The sequence below is a fragment of the Thamnophis elegans genome, chromosome 5, assembly GCF_009769535.1.
Source record: "Thamnophis elegans isolate rThaEle1 chromosome 5, rThaEle1.pri, whole genome shotgun sequence".
Lineage (NCBI taxonomy): Eukaryota > Metazoa > Chordata > Lepidosauria > Squamata > Colubridae > Thamnophis > Thamnophis elegans.
The window spans coordinates 100,713,052-100,736,607 of record NC_045545.1 but is presented as its reverse complement, the minus strand read 5'-3'; the positions used below and the strand labels follow the sequence as shown (position 1 = coordinate 100,736,607).

Sequence of the window (23,556 nt, the reverse complement as noted above, 5' to 3'; positions counted from 1 at the left end):
TAAGCCAGCTAGGCGACCGTGGGCCAGCCACCTCTCTCAGCCCTGTGCAGGAGGCAATGGCCAACCACTTTGGAGAAACCTTGCCAAGGAGACTGCAGTCACAAGGACTCTCACAGGCAGACAGACAGACCGCTAACAAAGGAGTCCATAAGCGGCTAAAATGTTAAATGGATTTCTTCACCCCTCAGAGAAAGCCAAGAGATGAACTGACGTTATAACGGGGGGGGGGGGGGATTTTGAGAGAGAGCCAAATCCGAGGATGGGCTCCTCTCCCAGCTTGGCCTAAGGTGGCCGCCCGCTGGCTGGTCCACGCCGAGAGGCAGTTGGGTGGCTCTGCCACTTGGCCTGCAAACAGCTGCTCCTCCCCCATCTGGCTTGTGATCCGGGGTGGGGGGTGGGGGGGTGTTGCAGAGGGTCCGCTTCAGAAGATCAGCTGCCACAGCCCTGGGGCCGGAAGGATCATGGTGCCAGGAACTGGGCAGGGGGCTTCTTGGCCCCAGACTCAGAAGGGAGCCCTTGTGCACCACCTCGTCTGCCCCACACAGCGGCGGCGGCTGCCAGGGGGAGAGCAGGATGCCCCTGGATCAGGCTGGCCACGCGCTCTCTGGGAGCCCCTTCTGCCTGGAAGGCCAGTGAGGCTGCCCGGAGCCTCCTCTGCCAAGGCGATCGGTGCAGCTGGCTGACTCACCCTCCCCGTTCCTCCTTGGCAAGTGACTCCCTACTTGCACCCTTTCTCAGCCTCTCACTCATCGGTGAGAAGAAGAGCCGCCCGTGTCTCCCCTGCCCTCCTCTTGCATCAGGGCAAGACAGACGTTGCAGCACCACTGAGGTGACCCAGCAGCCTCACCCCCTGGGCAGGAGGAGAGGGGGGAGGGGGGGGAGGAGCTGCCAGTCGCCCTATATAAGGTTGTTCCCAAATCCCTGGAGCTTCATCTGATCCCAGAACGTTGTCCAGAGACGTCCGGAGAGCAGCTGGGAGAGCGCCAGAGACCATGGCTGGTGAGTAGCAGGCAGGCTGAGCCCGGGGACCCCCAAAAGGGCTCTTAGGACGCAAGGCCTCTTTCCAAGGACTGGAGAGCCCCTCACCCAGCAGACCCGATGCTAGGCTTGTCCGGCGCACCCCCGGCCCCCTGCCCTTCCCCACCTGGGGGCCTGGAGGGCCTTTTCTATTGCCCCTGCACTGCTGGCACAGAAGGGAGGGGAGCAGGCGGGGGGCACCCTTTGGGCAGCACAGCCCACCCTGGAAGGAAAGGGGCTCGGGCAGAGCGGTTTCAGCACCCACCTGTCTTCCCTGAGCTCCGTTCCGCAAGGGCTGCCAGCCAGCCTGAGCACTCGAAGGAGCTCCAGGAGCTGAAGGGAAGGAGCCCCATGCCACCACTTCCTGCAGGACTTTGACCGGGCTGGTTCTCTATGCAGGACATTTTGCCCGGGGCGGGGCATGCTCGCCAGTCCAGAGCGAAGGGGACACCTGCAAAAGGCCCGCAGTAGCTGGGAGGAAAGCAGTGGCAGCCGGGCACAGCACCCTCCAGCATGCCAGCGCTTGCAGGATGGGTTGGGCTCGGCTCTCAAGACTGAGTCTCCTTCCTTTGGGGCGCCTTCCTGGCCCGGTCTAAGTTGAGAGGAGTCTGGAGAAGACTGTGGGGAAAAGGCTCCTGCCTCAGCAGGGCTTGGGGGGGGGCCCTTGGGGGCCTGCCATCCCATCCCCCCTCGGATTTATCTCCAGCTTTTAGTGGGCAGGTCCAGAGGGCTCTTAACGGGGCCTGGAGGATTCTCCGGACCGATTCACCAGGGCTGGGGAGTTGTGACTGATGGTGCCGGAGACTGCGGGGACTCCGTGGCCCCCAGCGTCACGAGCAGCCAGTGCCAAGGGAACCGGCAGACAAGCCCCGTCCCGGGTCCAGAGGCTGCTGGTGTTTGTCTGTGGGTCTCCTCCTCTTCCCCCCCTCCTCCCCCTCCTGCCTGGGAAGGTGTTTCTCTTCCCAGACAGCCCCGGGCTCTTCCTGCGTGGCCCTTCCGGGACCCTTCAATGCTGCTCTCCGGGTTTGCTTTTGGGCCACTGCCTGCCTGTCTTCCGCCAGGATTTCTCCACAACCATCCTGAGCATCAGCAAAGGCGACTCGGATCAGATAGCCAGTGGTGCCCAGAGCAAGGTCCAGGGGACTCCTGCCGCCCATGGGAGGCCCCGGCAGCCAGGCTCCTCGGGGTTCAGCAAGTCCCTGAGCAAGAGAGGCCCTGATTCTTTGGGAGGGATGGGGGAGGTCGTCCTTAATTCCTCTGGCTGGAGTGCTGCAGGTTCCTGTGGGGACCAAAGCAGTGACTAGCTCCACCCCCAGTTCACACACACACACACACACACTCACACACACACACACACACACACACTCACACCGCTCCTATCGGTGGCCGCTCGGTGAGGGGGGGGAGGGGGCAGCAGCAGCCCAGCCGTCTCTTTTTCTCTCCTTCTTGACAGCATCAAGCAACATCGACTGGAGGCAGAGCGAGAACGCCCGCGAGCACCGCACCAACTCCTATTCTGGCACCGAGCTGGTGGTGCGGCGGGGCCAGGGCTTCTTCGTGACGCTGAGGTCGCCTCCAGCCACCACCGGCCTCACCTTCACCGTGGACAGAGGTAGGGAGCTCCTCCTTTAGCCGCCCTGAGTCTCTCGGGAGTAGGGCGGCATACAAGTAGAATAAACTACTAAAACTACTACTAACTCATTTCCCGGCTGCTTACCGTTTCGCCCTCGGCGCCCCCGCCCCTCACCAGGCTGACGGGGACTCCCGGAGGTTGCCTGCCCAGCCAGGCGAGTCCCTCTCAGGCTCTGCGGGGCGCCCACCCGCCCGCACCTGGCCCCTCTGCAGCCCCACCACCCCCGCCGCCGCCGCCGCCGCCGCCTTCTGCGGGATCCGCGCTCCCCGGCCGAGTGCCGTCTGCAGCTGCAGCTGCCGCCACAAGGGGCAGCCCCCCCCCCCGCCCCGCTGCCTCCCCTGAGCGGTGGCCGCTTTCCCTTCCAGGCTCGACCGCTGCCCTGCAGGCCAAGACCCGCGTGGACTTTGGGGTCTCCACTGCCCCCAGCAGAGGCTCCTGGAGCGCGGTGCAGGTCTCCGGATCGTCGGTCTTCGCCATCACCAGCCTAGCGAACGCTGCCATCGGGCGCTACCGGCTGGGCATCAAGAGCAGTTCCGGCGTCTCCGTCCTGGGCACTTTCGTGCTACTGTTCAACCCTTGGCTGCCAGGTACCGAAGCAGCCTGGCAAGGGGCAGAAAGGGCAAAGCTCAAAGCTCTGCCAGCCTGGGCAAGGGGCAGCCTCTATTCTAATGGGCATAGCAAAAATGGAACCTTCTCCTGCACCCTTTTGCCCCTCCTCACTTTAAAAGAGAAGGGGGGCTGCCCCCTCGGTCTCTCCCGGTGGCCTCTGGCACCCCCTGAATGCCCAGGTCTTGCCTCTCAATCAACGAGGCGCTTCTCAATGCTTTGGGGCAGGATTTGACCACGGGTGTGGGGATGCTGTCCAAAGACTCCGCAGTCCCCACCTGCCCCCTGGGGGAGAAACCTCCCACCCCCAGTCACTGTGTCTGCCTTGGTTTTCAGAGGATGAAGTGTTCATGCCAGACAATGCGCAGCGCCAGGAATACGTCCTCTCGGAGTTTGGGGTCCTCTTTGCAGGGAGTGCGAACCGCATCTCTCAGTTCGGATGGAACTATGGCCAGGTAAGGAGAAAGGAGGCCTCGTTGGGCTGTAATTTCACATGGGATCCTGGAATCCTTTCCTGAATGGAGCCACTCAATTATTTCCTCCGTCTTGGTTGGTCAGCCCTTCTGCACTGGCCGCCCTTCCCACAGCCTCTCCTGGTGCCCCCCCCCCCCCCAGTCTTGGGCTGGAGGGAATCTTACAACAGCTGGGAAGCACTGTGGGAAAACAGTGAATCCACCTCCCCCCCCCCTGCCGACTAGGAAGAAAGGACATCCCCCCCCCAGCACCTAAAAGGGCCCTCCCCACACCACCCCAAAATCTCCATTCAGGGAGCTGGCAGGGGGAAGAGATGCAGGCTTGGGTGGCAGAGGAATTTCTGAGAAGATCCCCCCCCCCCCCCCAAAGGAAGGCCGGGCTGAAATGAGAATCCTGCCCATCAAAGCTGGAAGACTGGAACTCCACCTGAAGGTGGTTCCAGATGACCTTCCCCACCTCAGGAATCAGCCAGTGGCATCCAAGCTGCCACAGCCACTGTTGCCACTAATTGTGTGTGTGTGTGTGTGTGTGTGTGTGTGTAGGGGAGGGGAATTGCCCGCCTGATAGCCTCCTCTGCCAACAGTTCCAAGCCGAGATCCTGGACATTTGCCTCTTCGCTCTGGACCGGAGCTTGAGCCACCGCAAGGATCCCACGGCTGATCTGCGTCGCCGGAATGACCCCAAATACGTTGGACGGGTGCTCAGCGCCATGGTATGAACGTCCTTGCATCCAGCCGAGATCATGAGAAAGCCCCTTCAGCTCCCCCCTCCCCTGTAGCCCAAGGGACGGGGCAAAAACGATGCCTCCTTTTGGAGGTGAAGGGCAAACTGAATGCTTTGCAGAGCCCCCCCTCCTCTTTCCCCCACATCCCCCAATTTCTCCAGCTGGGATTTTAGCAGAATACCATGGGTGTGTTGTGCCAACTTAAGATATCCTTTCCCCCCAAAGCGAAGGGAACTTTTGACCCACAGAGCCTCTGGCAGTACCATTCACAGCCATCGGCTGGCATCTTCACATGCTGAATCGGGGATGACCCAGCTGGATGCCAAGATCCCTTTCAGCTCAGATCCCATTTTCAGATCCAGGGGACCTTGCTTGGCATTGAACTGCAGCTCCCCCCCCCTCTATTTACCACCCTGAAAACAGGCTCTGCAAGCCCAGCCACACCAGAGGAGGGTTGCTCCTGGTTCGGCCCAGTTTGGATGAACCGGTAGTGGCAGCTGGACGCTTCTGCGCGTGTTCAGAAGCGTCGCTCGCCTGCACGAGAGAACCAATGGTGGAACTGGTACAAACCCGCCACTGAGCCACCCCACTGCTTAGACAGCGCCTCAGAGTCACGTGTTGAGGCCCTGCTTGCTGTGGGCTTCCTTGGGGGGCGTTGGGATGGCCACATCGGGACCAAACGGCCGAATTCTGAATCTGCCCCCGGGGGCATCCCCCAAGGGGAATCCAGAGAGGAGGAAACCAGCCTTCCGGTGTGTCTCACACTCCCTCGGGGGGGGGGAGGCTCCTTTGAGCACTCCCCCCTCCATCTCCAGCCCCCAATGTCGGCCAAGGGAGGCTGAAAAGTCCAGGTGGCCCTTTGAGTTTCAGGTCGTTCTGGTGGCTCACCTGTCAGGCTTCCACTGCAGGAGTCCCGCCCTGGTGGTAGAAACCAGAAGAGAGCTTGTTCCCCTGTTCATTCAGTTGGGGCCCCTCAGAAGTGAATGTGGCTTTGGGTGGCAATGAATGTTGGAGAAATATAGGAAAAGCAGAAAGACCCCCCCACACACACACAAAAAAGGCCTTGCACATAAAATAGCAGCTGGGTAAAAACAGATCCCTCCACAACCATCAAACTGGCCAACAGAAAGGGTCGACCCCCCCCCCCCTGAAGGACCAGGCCTTGGACACCTGACAGAAGACCAGCAAGATTAGGACAAATCTCATCTCGGGGAGGATGGCACCTCCCTTTGGATAGCAAGATGGCAGCGTGTAAATGTAATTATGAAATGAAACAAATATCTGGAGCCATGCCAGAGGACGCCCCTGGGCAGACAGAACCCGGGGCGTCCCTCCTCTGCTGGACCTCGCGGGCGATCGGACGTGGCTGGGCAGAAGCAGTCCCCCCAGAAACCTGGCCCCGGCCACGAAGGGCAGCCCGGAGCTGTGCCAGGAGACAGACGGGCCACCCGTGCAGCTGGTGAGGCGGAGCGGCTTCCCCACAGCGGCTTCTCTTGGTGTCCCCTCCCCCAGGTGAACAGCAACGATGACAGCGGCATCCTGCAAGGAAACTGGAGTGGGAATTACGAAGGGGGGGAGAGCCCCAGCAGCTGGACGGGCAGCGTGGACATCTTGCGCAAGTGGAAGAGCTCTGGCTTCAGGCCCGTCCGCTACGGGCAGTGCTGGGTCTTTGCGGGGGTGCTGAACACAGGTAGGCCTCCTGAGAAGCGGGGAGACTCGGGGAGTCTCTCCCGGCAGACGCTGGATCTGAGGCGGAGGAAAGGCCACGTGGTCTCAGACCCAGGGTGGTCTGGAAGGGCTGAATCAACCCCACGGTCCTGCGGTCCCCTTTGGCTGCCCCAGGGTGGGGTGGGGGGCAGTGGAGCCTTTCCCACTAGATGTCCAAGGGGGGGAGCTCGGATGGGGGAAGAAAGAGCTGCTGCTTCCACCTCTCTGGTTGCCCCCCTCGGGATGTGCGGCCGGTGGGCCTGGCTGCGGAAAACCTTTAACTCCCATCCTGGCCCATCCCGTGGAGAGAAGGTGGGCAGGGCCTCCCCTGGCCTGGCCTGGCGGAAGAAGGGCAGAGGAGATGGGCAGGAAGCCACGTCCAGAGGGGGCATGGAGAGGAGCTGTGGAGGGACGGGGGGAAGGCTGCCCTCTTCACTTCTTCTGATGCCCAGGTGGGGTGGGGAGCGATGAGCAGTGGGAATAGTGGACCGTCGTTCCTCTCCTGCCCCCTGCCCCCCAGGAGCCAAACCCTTTAACTCTGGCCAGGCCATCCTCAGGCACCTCCAGAGCCCTGACCGGTGGAAGCTGAGAGGCCGTAGCAAGGAGTCCATCCTATGCCCGCCCTCTGCCTCATGGCACCCAGCTCGGCCTCTGTGGAGGCTGTCCGAGAAAGTGCGCCTGCCGTGGAGACAGTCTCCGTCTTGTCTCCCTCTGCCCGCAGTCCTCCGATGCCTGGGAATCCCCAGCCGAGCCATCTCCAACTTCAACTCTGCCCACGACACCGACATGAGCCTCACGGTGGACGTTTACTACGATCCTGAGGGGAACCCTCTGAAGATCGCCTCCGACAGCATCTGGTAAACTTCCCCCCCTCTGGGCTCCCCCCTCTCGTTCCTAGGCCCCAGGTGGCCACAGCTGGCAGGGGGGACGGCCAGCCACCCAACCCCCTCCTCCCATGGCTTCGTTCCTACCTGGGGGGCAGCTCTGGAAGAGGAGCGCCTGATTCTCTCTGCCACGGTTGGCAACCGGCTTTCCAGGAGTGGGGCGGGCAAGGGAGGAAAGCCCTTTGCCAGAACAAAGCAGGGGAGCTGCCTCGGCTGGCAGTGAGCCCAGGTAATGTGGCATGGCAGGGCTCTGTGTGGTATGAAGGCCCCGCTTACTGCAGCCGCCATCGGGGACAAACCCTGCAGAGGGACCCAGAGCCATACGGTCTTTCAAGAGCCTCCCCCCGCCCCCCCCAGCCTCCTCCCCCCCCCGTAAGCCTCATTCGATCATCCTAAGATTTCCTCCCTGATCAAAGGCAGGCTGAGGCCTCCTCCCACCCCCATGCCAGCACAGGTATCCCCAGAGAACACCTGCCCTCCTCCTCCCCCTCCCCCTCCCCTCAATGGTGGGAAAGAGGCACCCACTTCAGAAAGAATAATGGCCACTAGGGGGCAGTAAAAGGAGATGAGAGGGAGGGAGGGAGGGAGGGAGCGCTCCCCCTCCCCTCCTCTCAGGTCATCCTTTGCCCAGGGGTCTTGACTCTGTGTGGAAGCAACCTGGACAGGCCACCACCACCCCCTTTTCCTCACTTCTCCCCCCCCCCCGGCCATGCCCCCTACAGACTTCCTTCTGGCCTGTTTTCTGCACCCGGTGGCGCCTGGGCAAGAAAGCTCCAGTTAGAGGCTGGCGGTCTCTGTGGGGAGGCAGCCCTGAGCGACCCTCCCAGGGAGCCCATCCTGCCTCTCTGGGGAAATGGGGGAGGGGCCGCCTGCGCTCATCCCTCTCCTCTCTCCCTCCCGCTGGCTGGCAGGAACTTCCACGTGTGGAACGAGGGATGGTTTGCCCGATCTGACCTTGGGCGCACCTACAACGGCTGGCAAATCCTGGATGCCACCCCCCAGGAGAGGAGCTCAGGTACGAGGGGGGAGGATGGCCCCGCCTGGCTCTCCCTGGCAGGGCGGGGTCAGCAGCAACAAGGAACCCGGGAAGGAAGGGGCCTGGGAGGTCTTCTAGTCCAACCCCTCCTCGCTCATGGTAGCAGCCAGGGGTTAACAGAGGGGAGGCCTAGGTGGGAGCCGCACCCACTCCCCCCCCCCAGATGTTGAAATGTCCTAGAAAGAGGGCTTGGGGCAGCAGGTCCGGCCCAGGGGGAATGCGCAATGGGTCAGTCTGTGGGACTCCCCCCCCCACTGGTTCCCCCCAAATAACCAGCCATCAGGCCACGGCACTAGGTTCTCCTTAGTTGTTTTGAGGGGGGTCCCCTAAGCCCCCTTTTCTGTCATCCTTTTGTACTCCCTGGCTCTGTAAACCATCCTTGGCGATCCTGCCCCCTGGTGGGCAGAAGGCAGCATCCCGCATCTACGCGCAGGACGGCCCTTTATGCTATTATTCATTAGTTCTGTTTGGATGGCTGCTTATGGCTCCCCCTGGCGACGCTGCACAGCTAACCACTTTTAAAACCCTCGATTCAAAGCACCTGGGTGGATATCCTGGCAGCTGAACCAAAGCCAACCTCGGCTAATGAACTTCGGAGGCTTCCTGCAGAGCCAGAGCCGAGCAGGATGCGGCCGCAGGGAATCCTTCATTCCCAGATGCCGTATTTGCATTCCTGTAAGGAGAGGCTATTCCCTGACGGAGCCACCTAAGCGAGTAGCTGGCAGCGCCACCGCCTGGAGTTGCCGAGGGGTTTTCTGCTGCCCGGCTCCTGAGGACGCCAGCGCTCACCAGGCGCTCTGCACCCAGCTCCACCATGGGCATCCCTCCCTCCCTCCCTCCCCTTAACCCTAATGGTCTCCTTCCCCAGGCATCTTCCAGTGCGGCCCAGCTTCCCTGATGGCCGTCAAGGAGGGAGACGTGGACCTGGTGTATGACACCCCGTTTGTCTTTGGGGAGGTCAATGCTGACCGTGTCACCTGGCTCTACAATCCCAGGACCGGAGAAAAAAAATTGATTTACTCAGAGACCAAATCCATCGGCCAGAACACCAGCACAAAAGCTGTGGGCAGCTACTCCCGCCGGGACGTCACCGGCGAATATAAATACGCAGAAGGTAAGGCCGATGAAGGGGGCGCCTTCCTTCCAGCTTCACATAAATTGGGTGCTGAATCTGGGGGTCTGAAGGCTGCAGGGTTAATGCCGGGCATAGAGATCACACCTGCTGCAATCTATTCGTGCATTTATTACATTTATATGCTGTAGCCCTCATTGATGAGGCAACTCCGGGTGCCTTGCACGGAATAATTAATAAAGATTGAGTAATTAAAGGGGTGATTAATGTTCTTGGTGAGTCACCAAATCTTTGCATTGTGGATTTTGCCACTGAAGCTGACAGAGGGCCGAAGGGCAAGCCGAAACCCAGCCAGTGGCGGCAGAAGCAGCCGCAGAGCGAAAGCTTCCCAGTCACGCTGCCTTCTGCTCACGAGAAGCTGGCGGAGCTGCCAGGGCAGGAGGGCCTCTTTAGGCAGCGGTGGAAGCCAGGGCCGGCTTGTCCCAGCCGGGAACAAGTGATCCTCAGCCCCCTTTCCTCCCCTGGCCCAGACGGGCAGCTGGGTGGTTCAGACCCCCGGAAATCGAGGCCTCTTGGCACAACGCAGCCTCTCCTGGCACACCCAGACACCGCTGTGGTTCCCTCTCAGGCTCGGCCAAGGAGAGGGAAGTCTTCAGGAAGGCCCGTAGCAAGCTGAACCTGGACATCCTCTCGGCCACGTCTACCAAGCTGCCCGAAGCAGAGAAGCCCATCTCGGGGAAGTTCAAGCTGGAGAGCCCCCCAGAGGTCGGCAAGGACGTCAGCTTGGTCTTCCAGGTGACCAACTTGGCTTCGGAGCAGAGGAAGCTGACGGCCAACATGACCGCCTGGTCCATCATCTACACCGGGAAACCCATCGGCGAGGTCTGGAAGGACACCCTCAAGATGGACCTGGGCCCCCAAGAAGGTAAGTCCCAGGGAGAGCGGCAGGCTTGACCCCCAGCTGCAAGAGGGCGGAGCCCACGCCTGACCCCCTTCCTCCACCCACCCCCATAGTGGACCAAGAGGAGAGAGGTGGGTGAGTAAGGTGGCCAGAGGCCTTCGAGGGCTGGCCCTTGTGCCCGGTGGCAGCAGTGGCTCGGTTGGCATCCAGCCCACGACCAGAAGGGAGGCAGCATCCCAGCCGGGACCAGCATGGCGCTCTTCCCCTCTTCCTTTGGGTCGCGGCCTGCCCCACCCACCGATGGCCACAACGAGGTGGACTGCTGAGCGTTTGTCCCCCACCTGCGGTTGTGGGCAGGGGCGCAGTGGCCAGGAAAAAGGGCCCAGAGCTTGAGAGCCCCAGGACCTTCGCGGGGCATCAGGCGCCTTGCTGGGTCAGGCCTTCCTCCTTTCGACAAGGGGCTGCCTCGGCACGCAAAGGCGCAAAGGTCGTCCCGGGGGGGAGGGGCGCAGCGGGGCCGGGCAAGGTCTTTGGGCCGGGAGGTTGGCAGCTGCTGGGCTTGAGATTCAGGACTGCCCTCGGTGCCCCTTTCCTGTAGGTGGGCATCCTCCCTTCTGCCCTGAAGGAGAAATGCACCTGATCCGGAAGGGAAGATCTTTTGAGTTTTGGGGCTTCAAGAATTGCAGGCAGAGAAAAAAAAGGACTTGAGCCCTGAATGACTAAACCCTCCAAGGGGGGCTTCGCGCAGACTTCACCCTCCCCACCTCAGCAGCCGCCTTGTGGCAGCTCGAATAAGCAGAGGCGGCATGGCGCACGCACGCAGCCGAGCAGCTCCTTTCAAAGGCAGCTCTGGGGCACCCCTGTGCGTGGGCTCACTCCCCAGCAGAGGGGCACTGGGGAGGCGGAGAGTGGGGAGGGGCTGCCAGGCGGGTCCAGCTGAGAGACAGACACGGACGGACTTTTCCTTTCAGAGAAAAGCTTTCCTATCAAGATTTCCTACACCGAATACCAGCGGCACCTCACCGCAGACAACATGCTCCGTGCCACTGCCCTGTGCCAGCTGGAAGAGGGGCAGGACACCGTGGTGGAAAGAGATATCACCCTGGACAACCCCTCCATTGCCATAAAGGTGGGCTGGCTCAGTGGGGGAGGGATGGCCTTGGCCAACAGCCCCCTCTGGCTGGGCAACGGCCAAAGCCGGCCACGGCCAGGGGTGGGGGGTGGGCGAGCCACGCCTGTGGCTCCTGGGCTCCCGCCAGGCCTTCAGGGGGGCTGGACTCACCGGGCTCTCTGCTCCGGGGCAGGTGCTGGGCCAGGCCAAGGTGGGGCAGGTGACGAAAGTGGAAGCCAACTTCACCAACCCTCTGGATGAGGAGCTGAAGGAGTGCGTCCTGCAGGTGGAGGGCAGCGACCTGCTGGCAGAGAAACTCAAGATGGAGTAAGTGCCGGGAGGGTCCGGGGGGGGGGGTTGCGGGGGGCAGGGGTGAGCGGGGTCCAGGTGACGGCTCTGCTCTGCCAGAGAGGAATTTCCAATTACACACCCCTGACTGTTATTGGGGAGCTTTGGGGGCTTTGCTGAGGGTGGAAGACGAGGTCAAACTGAGCGCTCTGCCTTTTTCAACCGTGCCACAAAGGTTGTGGAGGGAAGGTGCGCTGCGGACGGGGAGCCTTCCATCCACTTCTGCCCAGTGAGCCCATAAGCAAGTTGTGCCTGCTGGGGCTTCAGTGGGCAGGAAGCCGGCTTGGGAACAGAACAAAAACGCCTGGAGGATAATGGGCTCCGTCTGAAGAGGCCCAAGTCCTCCTCTCTTTGCCCCTGAGGTCACAGGTTGCTAGGCCAGGTTTGGCTTCAGCCGCCCATTGTCTCTGGTGCTGGTTTCCATGGCGATGGGCAGCTTCCACGTGGCACCCTTTCATCTCCCCCCCCACACACACACTTCCAGGTCCCCTTTTCCCAGGCTGAGCCGTCCGCTCCTCCTGTGGAACAGACCGGGGGGGGGGGCTCTTTTTTGCTGGAGGTGCCTTAGCGGAGGCCGGATGGCCCTCTGTCGGGGATGCTGCCAAGCTGGGCAGGGAGGTGGACTAGTTGGTCTCCAAGGTCCCTCCCTTCTAGGAGGCCGTTGCCCCTGAGGGGGAGCTTCCCAGCTGAGAGTCCACTGCTTGGGCTGCAGGGTTGAGGCATGTGAAGAGCTGGGCCTGGCCATCAGGTGGCTCTCCCTCTCGGGCGGAGAGGCCTTCCCCAGGTCCTTCCTGCGTCTGTGTGGATGAGGGCTCCTTGGCTCTCGGCTGACCCTCGCACACTCTTGCCCACACCCCCTTTGGCTTTGGCCTGCCTCCAGGCCCTTCCTCAAACAGTGGTGCTTGTGATACAGAGAGTAACCAGCTCCTAGGGAAGGAAAGGCATGGGTGGAGGGCCCCTGCCCGGTGCTCCAAGCCCTTGGATGCTTCTCAAGTGCAAAACTGACCAGTTCCCTTGCTGCTGCTTTGCAGGGTGCCCCCCTTAAAGGCCAAGCAGAGCTCACAGATGCACTTTGAGGTCAGTCCCAGCAAGAGCGGGACGAAGCAGCTGCTCGTCAACTTCTCCTGCAACATATTCCAAGACATCAAGGCCTTCGAGACCGTCACGGTGTCCCCCAACTGAGCTGTGAGGGGGAAGAAGGAGGCCGTGATGCCGAGGGAGAGCCTCCCGGTGCAACCAAGTGCCGTTTTGTCTGATTAGCATACACCAAATAAACGTTTTCTCCCTGTATCTGAAATATCTTGACTCCTCAATGCAGGTAAAACCTCACTGTGGGGGCCTCACAGCCATCCTTCCTTTTCTTGCCAGAAAGTTCCCAGCTTGGCCAGGAGGAGGCCTGGACTCTGTACATGGGTAATCTTAGACGGCAGGTTGATGGCTGTGGCATCCCTGCTCTCTCTTCTAAGAGAGAGGCTGTGCAGGACTCCTTCCTAAGTGTGTCCCTTGCTCAGATTTGACATGGAATTTGGCAGCCTTATAAATCTGACAGAAAAATAATCCTGAAGCAAGCTGGCGTGCTTCTATTATCCTGGTAGCACTAGGAGGAGAAGGCACATTTTCTATTGGACAACTAGCTGAATACCCATGCTCCGCTAAAAAAACTATGTGATCGGAGTTGATAAATTGACACTTACAGCTTGAAAATTAATGAGAAGTTATGATTGGCCTCTCCCCTTCTCTCCCTCAGCCTTGCTCCACAGAAGCCTCCCCTATCTGATCCCCTTCTCTCCCTCAGGCTCCTCTCCACAAACTCCCACCCAGCAGGCCAGATGAGTCACAGGCTGGCCATGCCCACCTCCAAGTGGCTGTCGGAACAGAGCTACTTTCAGGCTGAGAGGGGGAGTAGAACACCTAACTCCTTAGCATCCAAGCATGTTAATAATAATATAAAAAATACTAATGATCTGATGGTCATTTTAAAAAATCCCTTCTAAGCGAGCACCTAAAAGCCAAGAGCAACATACGAGGTGGCGCAGTGGTTAAATGCAGCACTGCAGGCTACTGCTAGATCAGCAGTTCAGCGGTTCAAATCTCACCGGCTCAGGGTTGACTCAGCCTTCCATCCTTCCGAGGTGGGTAAAATGAGGACCCGGATTGTTGGGGGCAATATGCTGACTCTCTGTAAACCGCTTAGAGAGGGCTGAAAGCCCTATGAAGCGGTATATAAGTCTACTGCTATTGCTATTGCTATACGTGCCACATTTCATGTTTGCAGGCTTTACGATTCTGGAGATTTCGTGATGCGGCGTGAGTGGTTTTTGCTTTTATATATAAAGATAAAAGCCCACTCCCTAAAACTGGAGACAAATGAGCAAAGCCCTTGTTAAGTATCCGTCCCCTTAATCCGTACCTCTCTTCCCCCTGCCCACGTGGAAGATTAGGGTTGGGGCACAAGACATTTCTTAGGAAACATCTCTTTATTTGCCTGGCTTAACTCCAGCAACTTCCAGAGGTATCCAGGTGTCCTAGTGGAACCCACTTAAATATGAGCCAGCAGTGTGTTGCAGCTATCAAAAAGGCCAATGCAACCCCAGCCTGCGTTAAGAGAGGGATAACACCGAAACCACACAAAGTACTAGTACCGCTTTATACTGCAATTGTAAGACCACACTTGAAATGCTCCACCAGGTTAAAAAAATGCCGAGACCATAAAAGTGTGCAGAGGAGAGCATCAGAGATAATAAAGGGTCTGGGGGCTAAACAGATGAACGGTTGAGGGGACAAGGTCTGTGTAGCCTAAGAGAAAAATGGGGGAGGGAAGAGGGGAGCTGTCCTGCAGAGGCGGTTGAGCTATTCTCCAGGGCATCGGAGGCAGGACAAGAAGTAGGGGAAGAAGCTTCTTAGAGAGAGGTCCAACCTGGAAGTGAGGAGAAATTTTCTGACAGTGAGAACAATTTATCAATGGAAGAGAAGTTGCCTCCTGGGCTGGTGGGTTTTCCATCACTGGAAGTTTTCAAGAACAGAGTTGACAACCATTTGACCAGGATGGTACAAGGCCGCCTTCCTTGAGCAGGAGGCTGGACTACAAGACCTCCGAGGTCCCTTCCAACCCCAGGATTCTATCTTCTATTTGGAAATAAAAAGCCTTCTGCAGGTGCACCACCCACTGCCTGGAAAGTGGCACGCTAGGTAGCAAAAATACAGAGACCACCCACAAAATGTAGCCTAACCCTCTCCTTGTATCCCTCCCGGTACAGCCCTCACCAAAGCCCCTACAAACCCACAGACAGAACTGAAGCCTTTTCTCAGAGTCTTCAAGCCCCCCAGAGGACAAGCTGTGAGATGGAGCGTCCTGTGAGGAGAGTGTCCAGTCCTTGGCCTCCCCCAGGCGAAGCCAGGCCCACCATGTGTAGGTCACTTCCCCAGGCAGCAAAGTCCGTAGACCCTCCGTCACCTGGGACCCAGGCATTTCTTCCTGGCGTCAGACCTCGGCTGGAGGGAGACCTGTGGACAGAGGCAAAGGTCACACCATACTGCCTCCCACATCTGGAGGACAAGGAGCAGCCGCAGGTGGGCCGTTGACCAGGAAGGGGCCGGTGTGGCTGCTGCTGGCCTTCCAGAGGCCACTTAATTCTTCTGGGATGACAGGAGAGACTCTGCCAGATTCACACATCAACAGCTTTCCTTTCAGATTTTGGAGCTCCCCACAAACTGCTTCTCAGTCCCCTTACTCCGTGGTGAAATCTACCAACCTTTGCCACCGGTTTGCAAACGTGAGCACGCTGGGCTGGATTGAAACTGATTTCAGTTACTGGGTACAAGAAGGGGGGAGGAGGGGGGAAATGTTTGGGAAAGGGTTCCTATAGGCTCCCCCTGTTTGGTGCAGGCGAGACCAGTCCAGGGAGCCCTGAGTGGGTGAAAGGAGGGAGGCCACCTGAGAACAGAACCAGCAGCCGGGGAGCAGGAGAGTCTGGGGTGACAGGGGGCAAAGCTTTAAAGGGAGAGGCCTCTTGTCGCTGGTGGGCGAGGGCAGAGAAGGCCGAAAGGGGGCTTGGGGAGAGCAGCAGCTCCAGGATGAGCTCAGAGACCCTCCTCCTCCTCTGGGTCTCCCACTGGTTCAAGGCAGGGGGATCAGCTGACAGGACCTCCCCCTCCCCCCCCCAGAGAGCCCGGTGGGGACGGCTGGGAGTTTCCCTTGGGGACAGGTCATCGAATTCAGGTGTGGCGCAGCCAAGAAGCCGCCCGGCTGTGCTTTCGCAACGCTTGCCTTGTTATGGCAGCATTTGGAGGTGGATGACTGGGGCAACCTCTCCACCTGGATGCCGGTTACGAGGCTACTCCAAAAGAAATTATCTTGGTCTTGGGAAATTTAATGGTAATTTGGGCAATTGCGAGTGGCCTTTCCTGGGAAGTGGCGGAGTGGGAGGTTGCCTGCAATCCTGAGCTTCCTTGAAGGAAAATGATGATCTCAGCCCTTCAAACAGGTTCCACAGCTGGTTCCTGCAGAAAGGTGACGGATTAGAGGAAGAAGGGAGACGCATTTTGCCTGCTTCCCTCAGCTCTTGGGTGCACTCCTCCCACAGCCTTAATCCCACTGGCTCCTTCATCCCCTAATTGGTGTGCAAGGTCAACGGGAACGTGGGGCTGCGGAGGCTCTCCGGAATGAGATGCAGCAAGAGCCCCTTTCAAGAGGCAGGGACAGACGGGGTGGAGATGCTGGCGGGGAGCAGCAGACGCCCCAAGAGCAGCCCGCCCGGCGGGAGAGGCCCCAGGTGTCTTTCTCCAACTCGACTGAAACTGGGCTGCCAGACCAGATGAGCTGCACCAAAGGACACTGTGGTCAGCGTTCCAGGACAATTGTTAGGGAAGTGCCCCCCCCCCCCGAACCCTCTTTTCTTCAGGACACCAGTCAGCCGAAGAGGAACTAAGCAGCCTCTTGATGAGGGGCATGGAAAGGTTGGCTTGAAGCTCAGCATTAAGAAAGCGAAGGTCCCATCACTTCCTGGAAGATAGAAGGAGAAGAAATGGAAGCAGTGACAAATTTTATTTTCTGGGCCCCCAAGATCATTGCAGGTGGTGACAGCAGTTATGAAAAGATGTTTCTCCTTGGGAGGGAAGCCATGGCAAACTTAAGACAGCACGTCACAAAGCCAAGTCCTCACCTTCCCAGCAACCTTCTCTCTAGTCAAAGCAAGCCCCGGTTTCCCCAGGAGTCACGTGTGGCTGTGACTGTTGGGCCACAAGGAAGGCTGAGCGCCAAGAATGGATGCTTCCCAATTGTGGTGCTGGAGAAACGGGCCCCCAGAGCCCTTTGGAAGGGCAGGTCCTGGAGCTGAGGCTCAAATGCTTTGGCCACCTAAGATCTTAATCCTTTCTTTCTTTATTTTCAGACCTGCCATTTCACCAACAATTTAGGCCCTGTTTCTTTTGATTCTTCTAAAATAAAGACTAAGTCACCTGCATATGTTATGGAAAAGCAAAAATGAGAACTAATCAACAGGCTAGACATTCAGATTACAAAGAAAGTAAAATATCTAGGGATTCAATCAACAGCAAGATGTGTAACAATAAAGGAAGATAATTATTAGAAGTTGATACAACAAATTAAGGCAGATTTGAAGAAATGGAAAAACTATTGTTAATAGGAAGAATAGCTACACTCAAGATGGATATACTACCAAGGCTATTATATCTATTTCAAACAATTCCAATAAGGCTGGGGAAAAATACTTTGAAGACCTGAATAAACTAATTATAAAATATATTGTATTTTTCGGAGTATAAGACGTACCGGAGTATAAGACGCAACAAGAGGCAAATTTTAAAAAATGTTTTTGCACTCTGCAAACCTCCCCAAAATGGCCCATTTTTCACAAAAACAGGCCCGTCTTTTTTTTCTCAAAAAAAGCCCTTAGGAGGCTTGTAGAGTGCTCCTGGGTGTGTATGGCAAAAATGAGCAAAAAACAGCTGGTTTTTGCAAAAATGGGCTCATTGTTTTCCCAAAAAAAAGGGCATGGATAGCCTTTAGGAAGCTTATAGGGTGCTCCTAGGGGCTGGGGGGCAAAAATGAGCAAAAAAACAGCCCGTTTTTCATTCATTTCTGCCCTCCCCAACCCCCAGGAGCTCTTTGAAAGCCTCCTAAAGGCTATGCACAGCCATTTTGGTGAAGAGGGCAGGGTTTTGGGAGGCAAAAAATGCTGTATTCAGTGTATAAGACGCACCCAGATTTTCAGCCTCTATTTTTGCAGGGAAAAGGTACATCTTATACTTCGAAAAATATGGTATCTGGTAAGGGGAAAAAAAGCAAGAATTAAGTAAAAACTGTTACAGGATGCAAGAATGAGAGGAGGCTTTGGATACCAACTTAGGAACTATATTACCAGGCAGCGGTGTTAATGTGCATGAAAGAATGGATTGCATTGAGAAATACAAGATTATTGACATTGGAGGGACATGACCTGCAATTGGGTTGGCCTTTTTATGGTATGGGAAAAATAAGATACATAGGTACTTTCAAATACATTATATAAGAAATGCTTTACTGTTTATTTGGGAGATAGTTAGAGAACAACATTACTTAAAGAAATCAGTCTGGCTTTCAATGATGGCAGCGTTAATACAATACAATAGCAGAGTTGGAAGGGACCTTGGAGGTCTTCTAGTCCAACCCGCTGCCTAGACAGGAAACCCTATACCATTTCAGACAAATGGCTATCCAACATCTTCTTAAAGACTTCCAATGTTGGGGCATTCACAACTTCTGGAGGCAACTTCTGTTCCACTGGTTAATTGTTCTCACTGTCAGGAAATTTCTCCTCAGTTCTAAGTTGATTCTCTCCTTAATTGGTTTCCACCCATTGCTTCTTGTTCTACCCTCAGATGCCTTGGAAAATAGTTTGGCTCCCTCTTCTTCGTGGCAACCCCTGAGATATTGGAAGACTGCTATCATGTCTCCCATGGTCCTTCTTTCTGTTAAACTAGACATCCCCAGTTCCTGCAACCGTTCTTCATATGTTTTAGCCTCCAGTCCCCTAATCCTCTTTGTTGCTCTTCTCTGCACTCTTTCTAGAGTCTCCACATCTTTTCTACGTCATGGTGACCAAAACTGAATGCAGTATTCCAAGTGTGGCCTTACCAAGGCATTATAAAGTGGTATTAACCCTTCACGTGATCTTGATTCTGTCCCTCTGTTGATGCAGCCTAGAAGTGTGTTGGCTTTTTTGGCAGCTGCTGCACACGGCTGGCTCCTATTTAAATGGTTTACCCACTAGGACTCCAAGATCCCTTTCACAGTTACTACTGTTGAGCCAGGTACCACCTATACTGTCCCTGTGCATTTCGTTTTTCTTGCCTAAATGTAGAACCTTTCTCTTTTCACCATTGCATTTCATTTTATTAGATAGTGCCCAATGTTCAAGTTTGTCCAGATCCTTCTGTATCTTAAACCTATCTTCTGGAGTGTTGCCTATTCCTGCCAGCTTGGTGTCATCTGCAAATTTGATGAGTTCCCCAAACTCATTTGATGAGTTTGATGAGTTCCCCATTTATTCCCTCATCCAAATCATTGATGAAGATGTTGAGGAGTCCTGGGCCCAAAACAGAGCCTTGGGGTCCTCCACTGCATACTTCCCTCCATGTAGATGCAGTTCCATTGAGGACTCCACGTTGAGTGCGGTTGGTCAGCCAGTTACGAATCCATCTGGTGGTGATGCTGTCTAACCCACATTCTTCTACTTTATCTAGTAGTAGGTTATTAATAGGGGAAATATTGTAAGATATAAAGATATCATGACTGAAAAAGGGGAACTTAAAACTAAACAAAATCTAGAAAAACAAGGAATAAATATAGATTGGTATACACAATTGCAAATGCAATCTAGATATGCAAAATAAGCTAAATTACATGTTTTCTATACAGAATTGACAGAATAAGATAAGATATTAACAGGAACAGAAGAGAGGATGATAAAAAAAACTATCTACTGAGTATTAAATTAGAGGAAAAAGAAGTGAAAGAAACAATGGTAGGTTGGGCTAAAAACTTTGGTTATACGATAGAAATAACTAAATGGCAGCAACTATAGGATAGAAATTATAAATTAACAATGTCAACTGCATATAAAGAGAATTTGTATAAGATGTTTTAAAAATGGCATTGGCCACTGGCAAGACTGGCGAAGATGTTTAAAGACAAATCAGCTAAATGTTGGAAATGCCACCAGACACTGGGCTCGTACTATCACATGTGGTGGACCTGAGCAGAAGCCAAAAAAAATTGGACTAAAATGCATGCGTGCCTGGAAAAGATGATAGAACATTGACTTAAAACCTGAATGAATGTTTGCTGGGGATTTTACCAGAAAATTATAGTAAAGAAAATGTATATTTGATTATTCTTGATAAAACAGCAGCTAGGGTTGTATTTCCACAAAATTGGAAAAGTGAAGAGATCCCTACAGAAGAGAATATGATTAGGAAAATATTGGAATGTGCAGAAATGAACAGATTGACACTGGCTATCAAAGAGAAAGAACAAACCGATTACTATACAATTTGGGAATCTTTTTACTGGTGGTTAGAGAATAGACATAAGAATTAATAAAAGAATTAACAAAAGAATTAATAAAATAAAAGTAAAAGAAGTTATCTAAAATAGAAAATGTATTAATAGTCACTATAACTAATAGAGTTTAATAAATTACAATGGGATTGTTATTAGATACTTAAGGAATTGGAAATTAAGCTGATGAGATTAAATAATGAATAAGATTGTATATTTTAATGTTGGCACAAAATATTTATACCCAGATGACATACTGGTTAATGGAAAATGTATTGTTTATATAAAAATCAAATAAAAAATTTTAAAAATAAAATGCTTTGGCCACCTAATGAGAAGAGAGGACCCCTCGGAGAAGACCCCGATTTTTGGGAAGACGGAAGGCAGAAGGGGAGGGGGAGGGCAGAGGAGGAGGAGGAGGAGATGGTTAGATGAAAGTGGAGGACGGGGGGGGGGGGGAGCGTGCTGTGGTCCAGGGGGTCCTGAAGAATTAGAACCTCCATGAAGTTTTATATTGTTCATTGACCTCCCCGCCCAAACAGTTATTGTATAAAATAGTAATAATAATAATAATAAATCCTACTTTAACTAAATAGTACTAAGAACACTGTTCACTATTTCTTCTATTCAGGCCTGTTCAATTCTCAGAAACTGCCCGGATGAGTCCCTGCAATTTTCTTGGCCAGGTTTTCAGAAGCGTTTTGCCTCCTTTCTAGGGCTAGGAGAGAGTGACTGGCCCCAAGTCCCCCACCTCACCTCATGCTCAAGGTGGGACTAGAACTCACGGTGCCTCCTGGTTTCTAGGCAGACACCTTAACCACGACGCCACACTGGCCGTCTTGCCAAGGGCCGTAACAGCTGATCAAGACAACTATGGCTGCTGGCTGTCCCTCCATCGCGGCTCAGGATGCCTGGCTGCCAACCCCCTCCCTTCGGACGAAGCCCTGCCAGGGAGCTAGACACAAAGCCCCAGACTTAATTGCCCTCGACCAGCCTTTCCTCACTTGACCACCGCCTACTGACCCCCCAGACATCCAGGGGCCCCTTTGGACTCCCAGACTTTTACAGCAGTCTTCCAATATTTGAGGGTCTGTCACCGAGGGTGGGGTGGGTGGGCAAAGAAGGCAGGACAAAGAGCAAGAGGATAGGAAACCGTCAAGGAGGGGAGCAGCCTAGGAACAAGGAGCAATTTCCTGACAGTGTGGACCATTAATCCGTGGAACGGCTTCCCTCCAGAAGCTGCAGGTCCTTCACCATTGGAGGTTTTGAAGAAGAGATCGGACAGCCACCTGTCTGCAGTGGTTGAGGGCCATGATGGCAAACCTTTGGCACATGTGACAGAAATTGCATGCAGAGCCATCTCTCTGGGCATGCCAGCCGTCGCCCGTTGCTCTTCTGGGTTCTGGCGCACCAGCCGGCTGGTCTTCATGTGTGCGGGAACGCAGGGAACCGGAAGAGCAGCCACTGGTGTGCATGAACACGCAGGGAAGATGATCCTCCGGTTTCCGGCACACGCATCATGCCTACTGGTCAGCTGGTCTTTGCGCATGCATGCATGCCAAAAACTGGAAGAACAGGTGGGCGGTGCTCATGCGCACGCCAGAAACCAGAAGATCATCTTCCTAGCGCCCACATGCGCACCAGGCAGCTGCTCTTCCTGTTTCCTGCACGTATGCGCGCCCCTGTCTCAGCACTCAGTGCTGAAAAGGTTCTCCAGCGCTGGTATAGGGTCTCCTGCTTGAGCAGTAGATTGGACTAGCGGACCTCCAAGGTCCCTTCTAAGGCTGCTATTCTGTTAAATCAACTCCTTGGGTAGCCCCTTCAACTCTTGGGGGTCGATATTGACCACTTTGGGGGACCCTCATATAGAGGAAGACCGAGGAAGTGGTATACTTGGACCTCGCCTGCTTTGTCTTCCGCCTGACAGCCTGCCAGGTAGCTGTGTCAGGCCTCCCCAGGCCCTGCCTGGAGGCTTCAGTGGTAATAGACTTAGGGGGCTAGAAGAGGCCCCTCCAAAGGATCCCACTTGTCCTACTCATCCTTGGAGAGATTTTGGATGCCCCCCCACCCCCATAAGGGAGATGATGGGTGCTGGGAGAGAGGGAGCAATTGGGAAGAGGGCCTGGATTTCGGGGCGTCTTTGGGGCTGGGTGACCTACCAAAGGGAAACTCTGGATTCTGGCGTTCCAGGCCCCTGGCGGCTCTGCCTCGTGGCCCCCAGAGGCAGGTGGAGCCCTGGGCCGCTCTGGATGCCCCAACCAGGCTTGCAATGGAAGGAGGCCATAGCTGTCAGCATCCAAGTATTGGGAAGAAGGTCGTGGCAGCTCTGCTGCTTGTCTGGAAGCCGAGGGAGGGGAGGAAGATGGCTGGGCTCTGGGGGCAGAGGATGGGGCACAGGGGAGCAGAGGGCAGGGGGACGGAGGGGGTGACTATTGGAGATGGCATTTCCAGGAGAGGAATCGCCCAGCCTCCCACAGTGACTCAGAAAGCAAGGCAGGGCAGATGCCAACTTCCTTCCCAGAAGGACCCAGATCCGCATCGGACCCATTAAGTGGGGTGTGGAAGGAGGTTTGGGTTGCCCAACTGTGGCAGACTTCCAGGAACCAGCCTGATGTTTAGGTGAAGCCAAAGTGTTTTCCTGTGAAGTTGGCAGGAAATAAACAAGGACGAAGCCACAGCTCGGCGGCTGAATTCCCAAACTGGAAAGTCAAGCCAGGCAGATACCAAGGAGAAACACCCTCGGGAGGGGAGGGCATGGCCAGCTGAGGCAAGCAGGTCTACCGGCAACAAAGGGGTGTGTACGTGTGTGTGTGTGTGTGTGTGTTTTGAGGCGGGTGGGGGCAGGGGGGAAAAGTCCCGGGACTTTGCAGCACAAAGGTGCAGCTTATGGCTCGAAGGAGCCCTAGAGTGGGAAGGAATTACTGGGGCTGAGCACCCCACAACGGTGCAGATAATGTGGGGGTGGAGTGAACTGGCATCAAAACAACACCCAAAACTGCCTAAGCACCAGCTGGAGGAGGAGGAGGAGGAAGGGGAAGGTGTTTCCTAGAGGATCCCACCTGCAAGAGCACAGCTGGGTCCACTGCAGAAAGCGGTGAGTGTCCAAGAGGCAGTTGGGGGGCAGAGGGCATGTGGGGCCAGCACCCCTCCTGTCTCTCCCTCACCTCAGATGGCTTGGTGTGAGAAGCCAGTGGGAGAAATCAGCTGATGCTGGAAGCAGCTCTAGACTGAATGGACACAGGAGAACCCAGTGGAGTAGAGGGGAGAGAGAGAAGAGGGGGGGTGGGGAAGGAAGGAAGGAAGGAAGGAAGGAGAAAGAGAGAGGGGGCGGGAGGGAGGAGAGAGAATGAAAGAAAGAAAGAAAGGGAAGGGAAGGGAAGAAAAACTCACCTCTGTTTGGGTGAAGGTTGGAAGAGAACTTCTTTCTGGTAGAAGTCAACCAGGAAAGGGCCAAATCAAAACGAGGACCTGGAGGACTTTGTG

General features: G+C 55.6%; 1 protein-coding gene across 1 annotated transcript; it reads left to right on the top strand.

Annotated features, from left to right (window-relative positions):
- The first annotated feature begins 948 nt into the window (after positions 1-948).
- LOC116509300 (protein-glutamine gamma-glutamyltransferase E-like) lies at positions 949-12,767 on the top strand. The gene is made up of 13 exons (XM_032218412.1): positions 949-999; positions 2,471-2,629; positions 3,016-3,237; positions 3,593-3,711; positions 4,314-4,442; positions 5,967-6,144; positions 6,883-7,018; positions 7,957-8,060; positions 8,950-9,195; positions 9,782-10,078; positions 11,026-11,183; positions 11,359-11,492; positions 12,545-12,767. The coding sequence occupies exons 1-13, from the start codon at positions 993-995 to the stop codon at positions 12,693-12,695; spliced, it is 2,040 nt and encodes a 679-aa protein (XP_032074303.1). The 5' UTR covers positions 949-992; the 3' UTR covers positions 12,696-12,767.
- Positions 12,768-23,556: the final 10,789 nt, after the last annotated feature.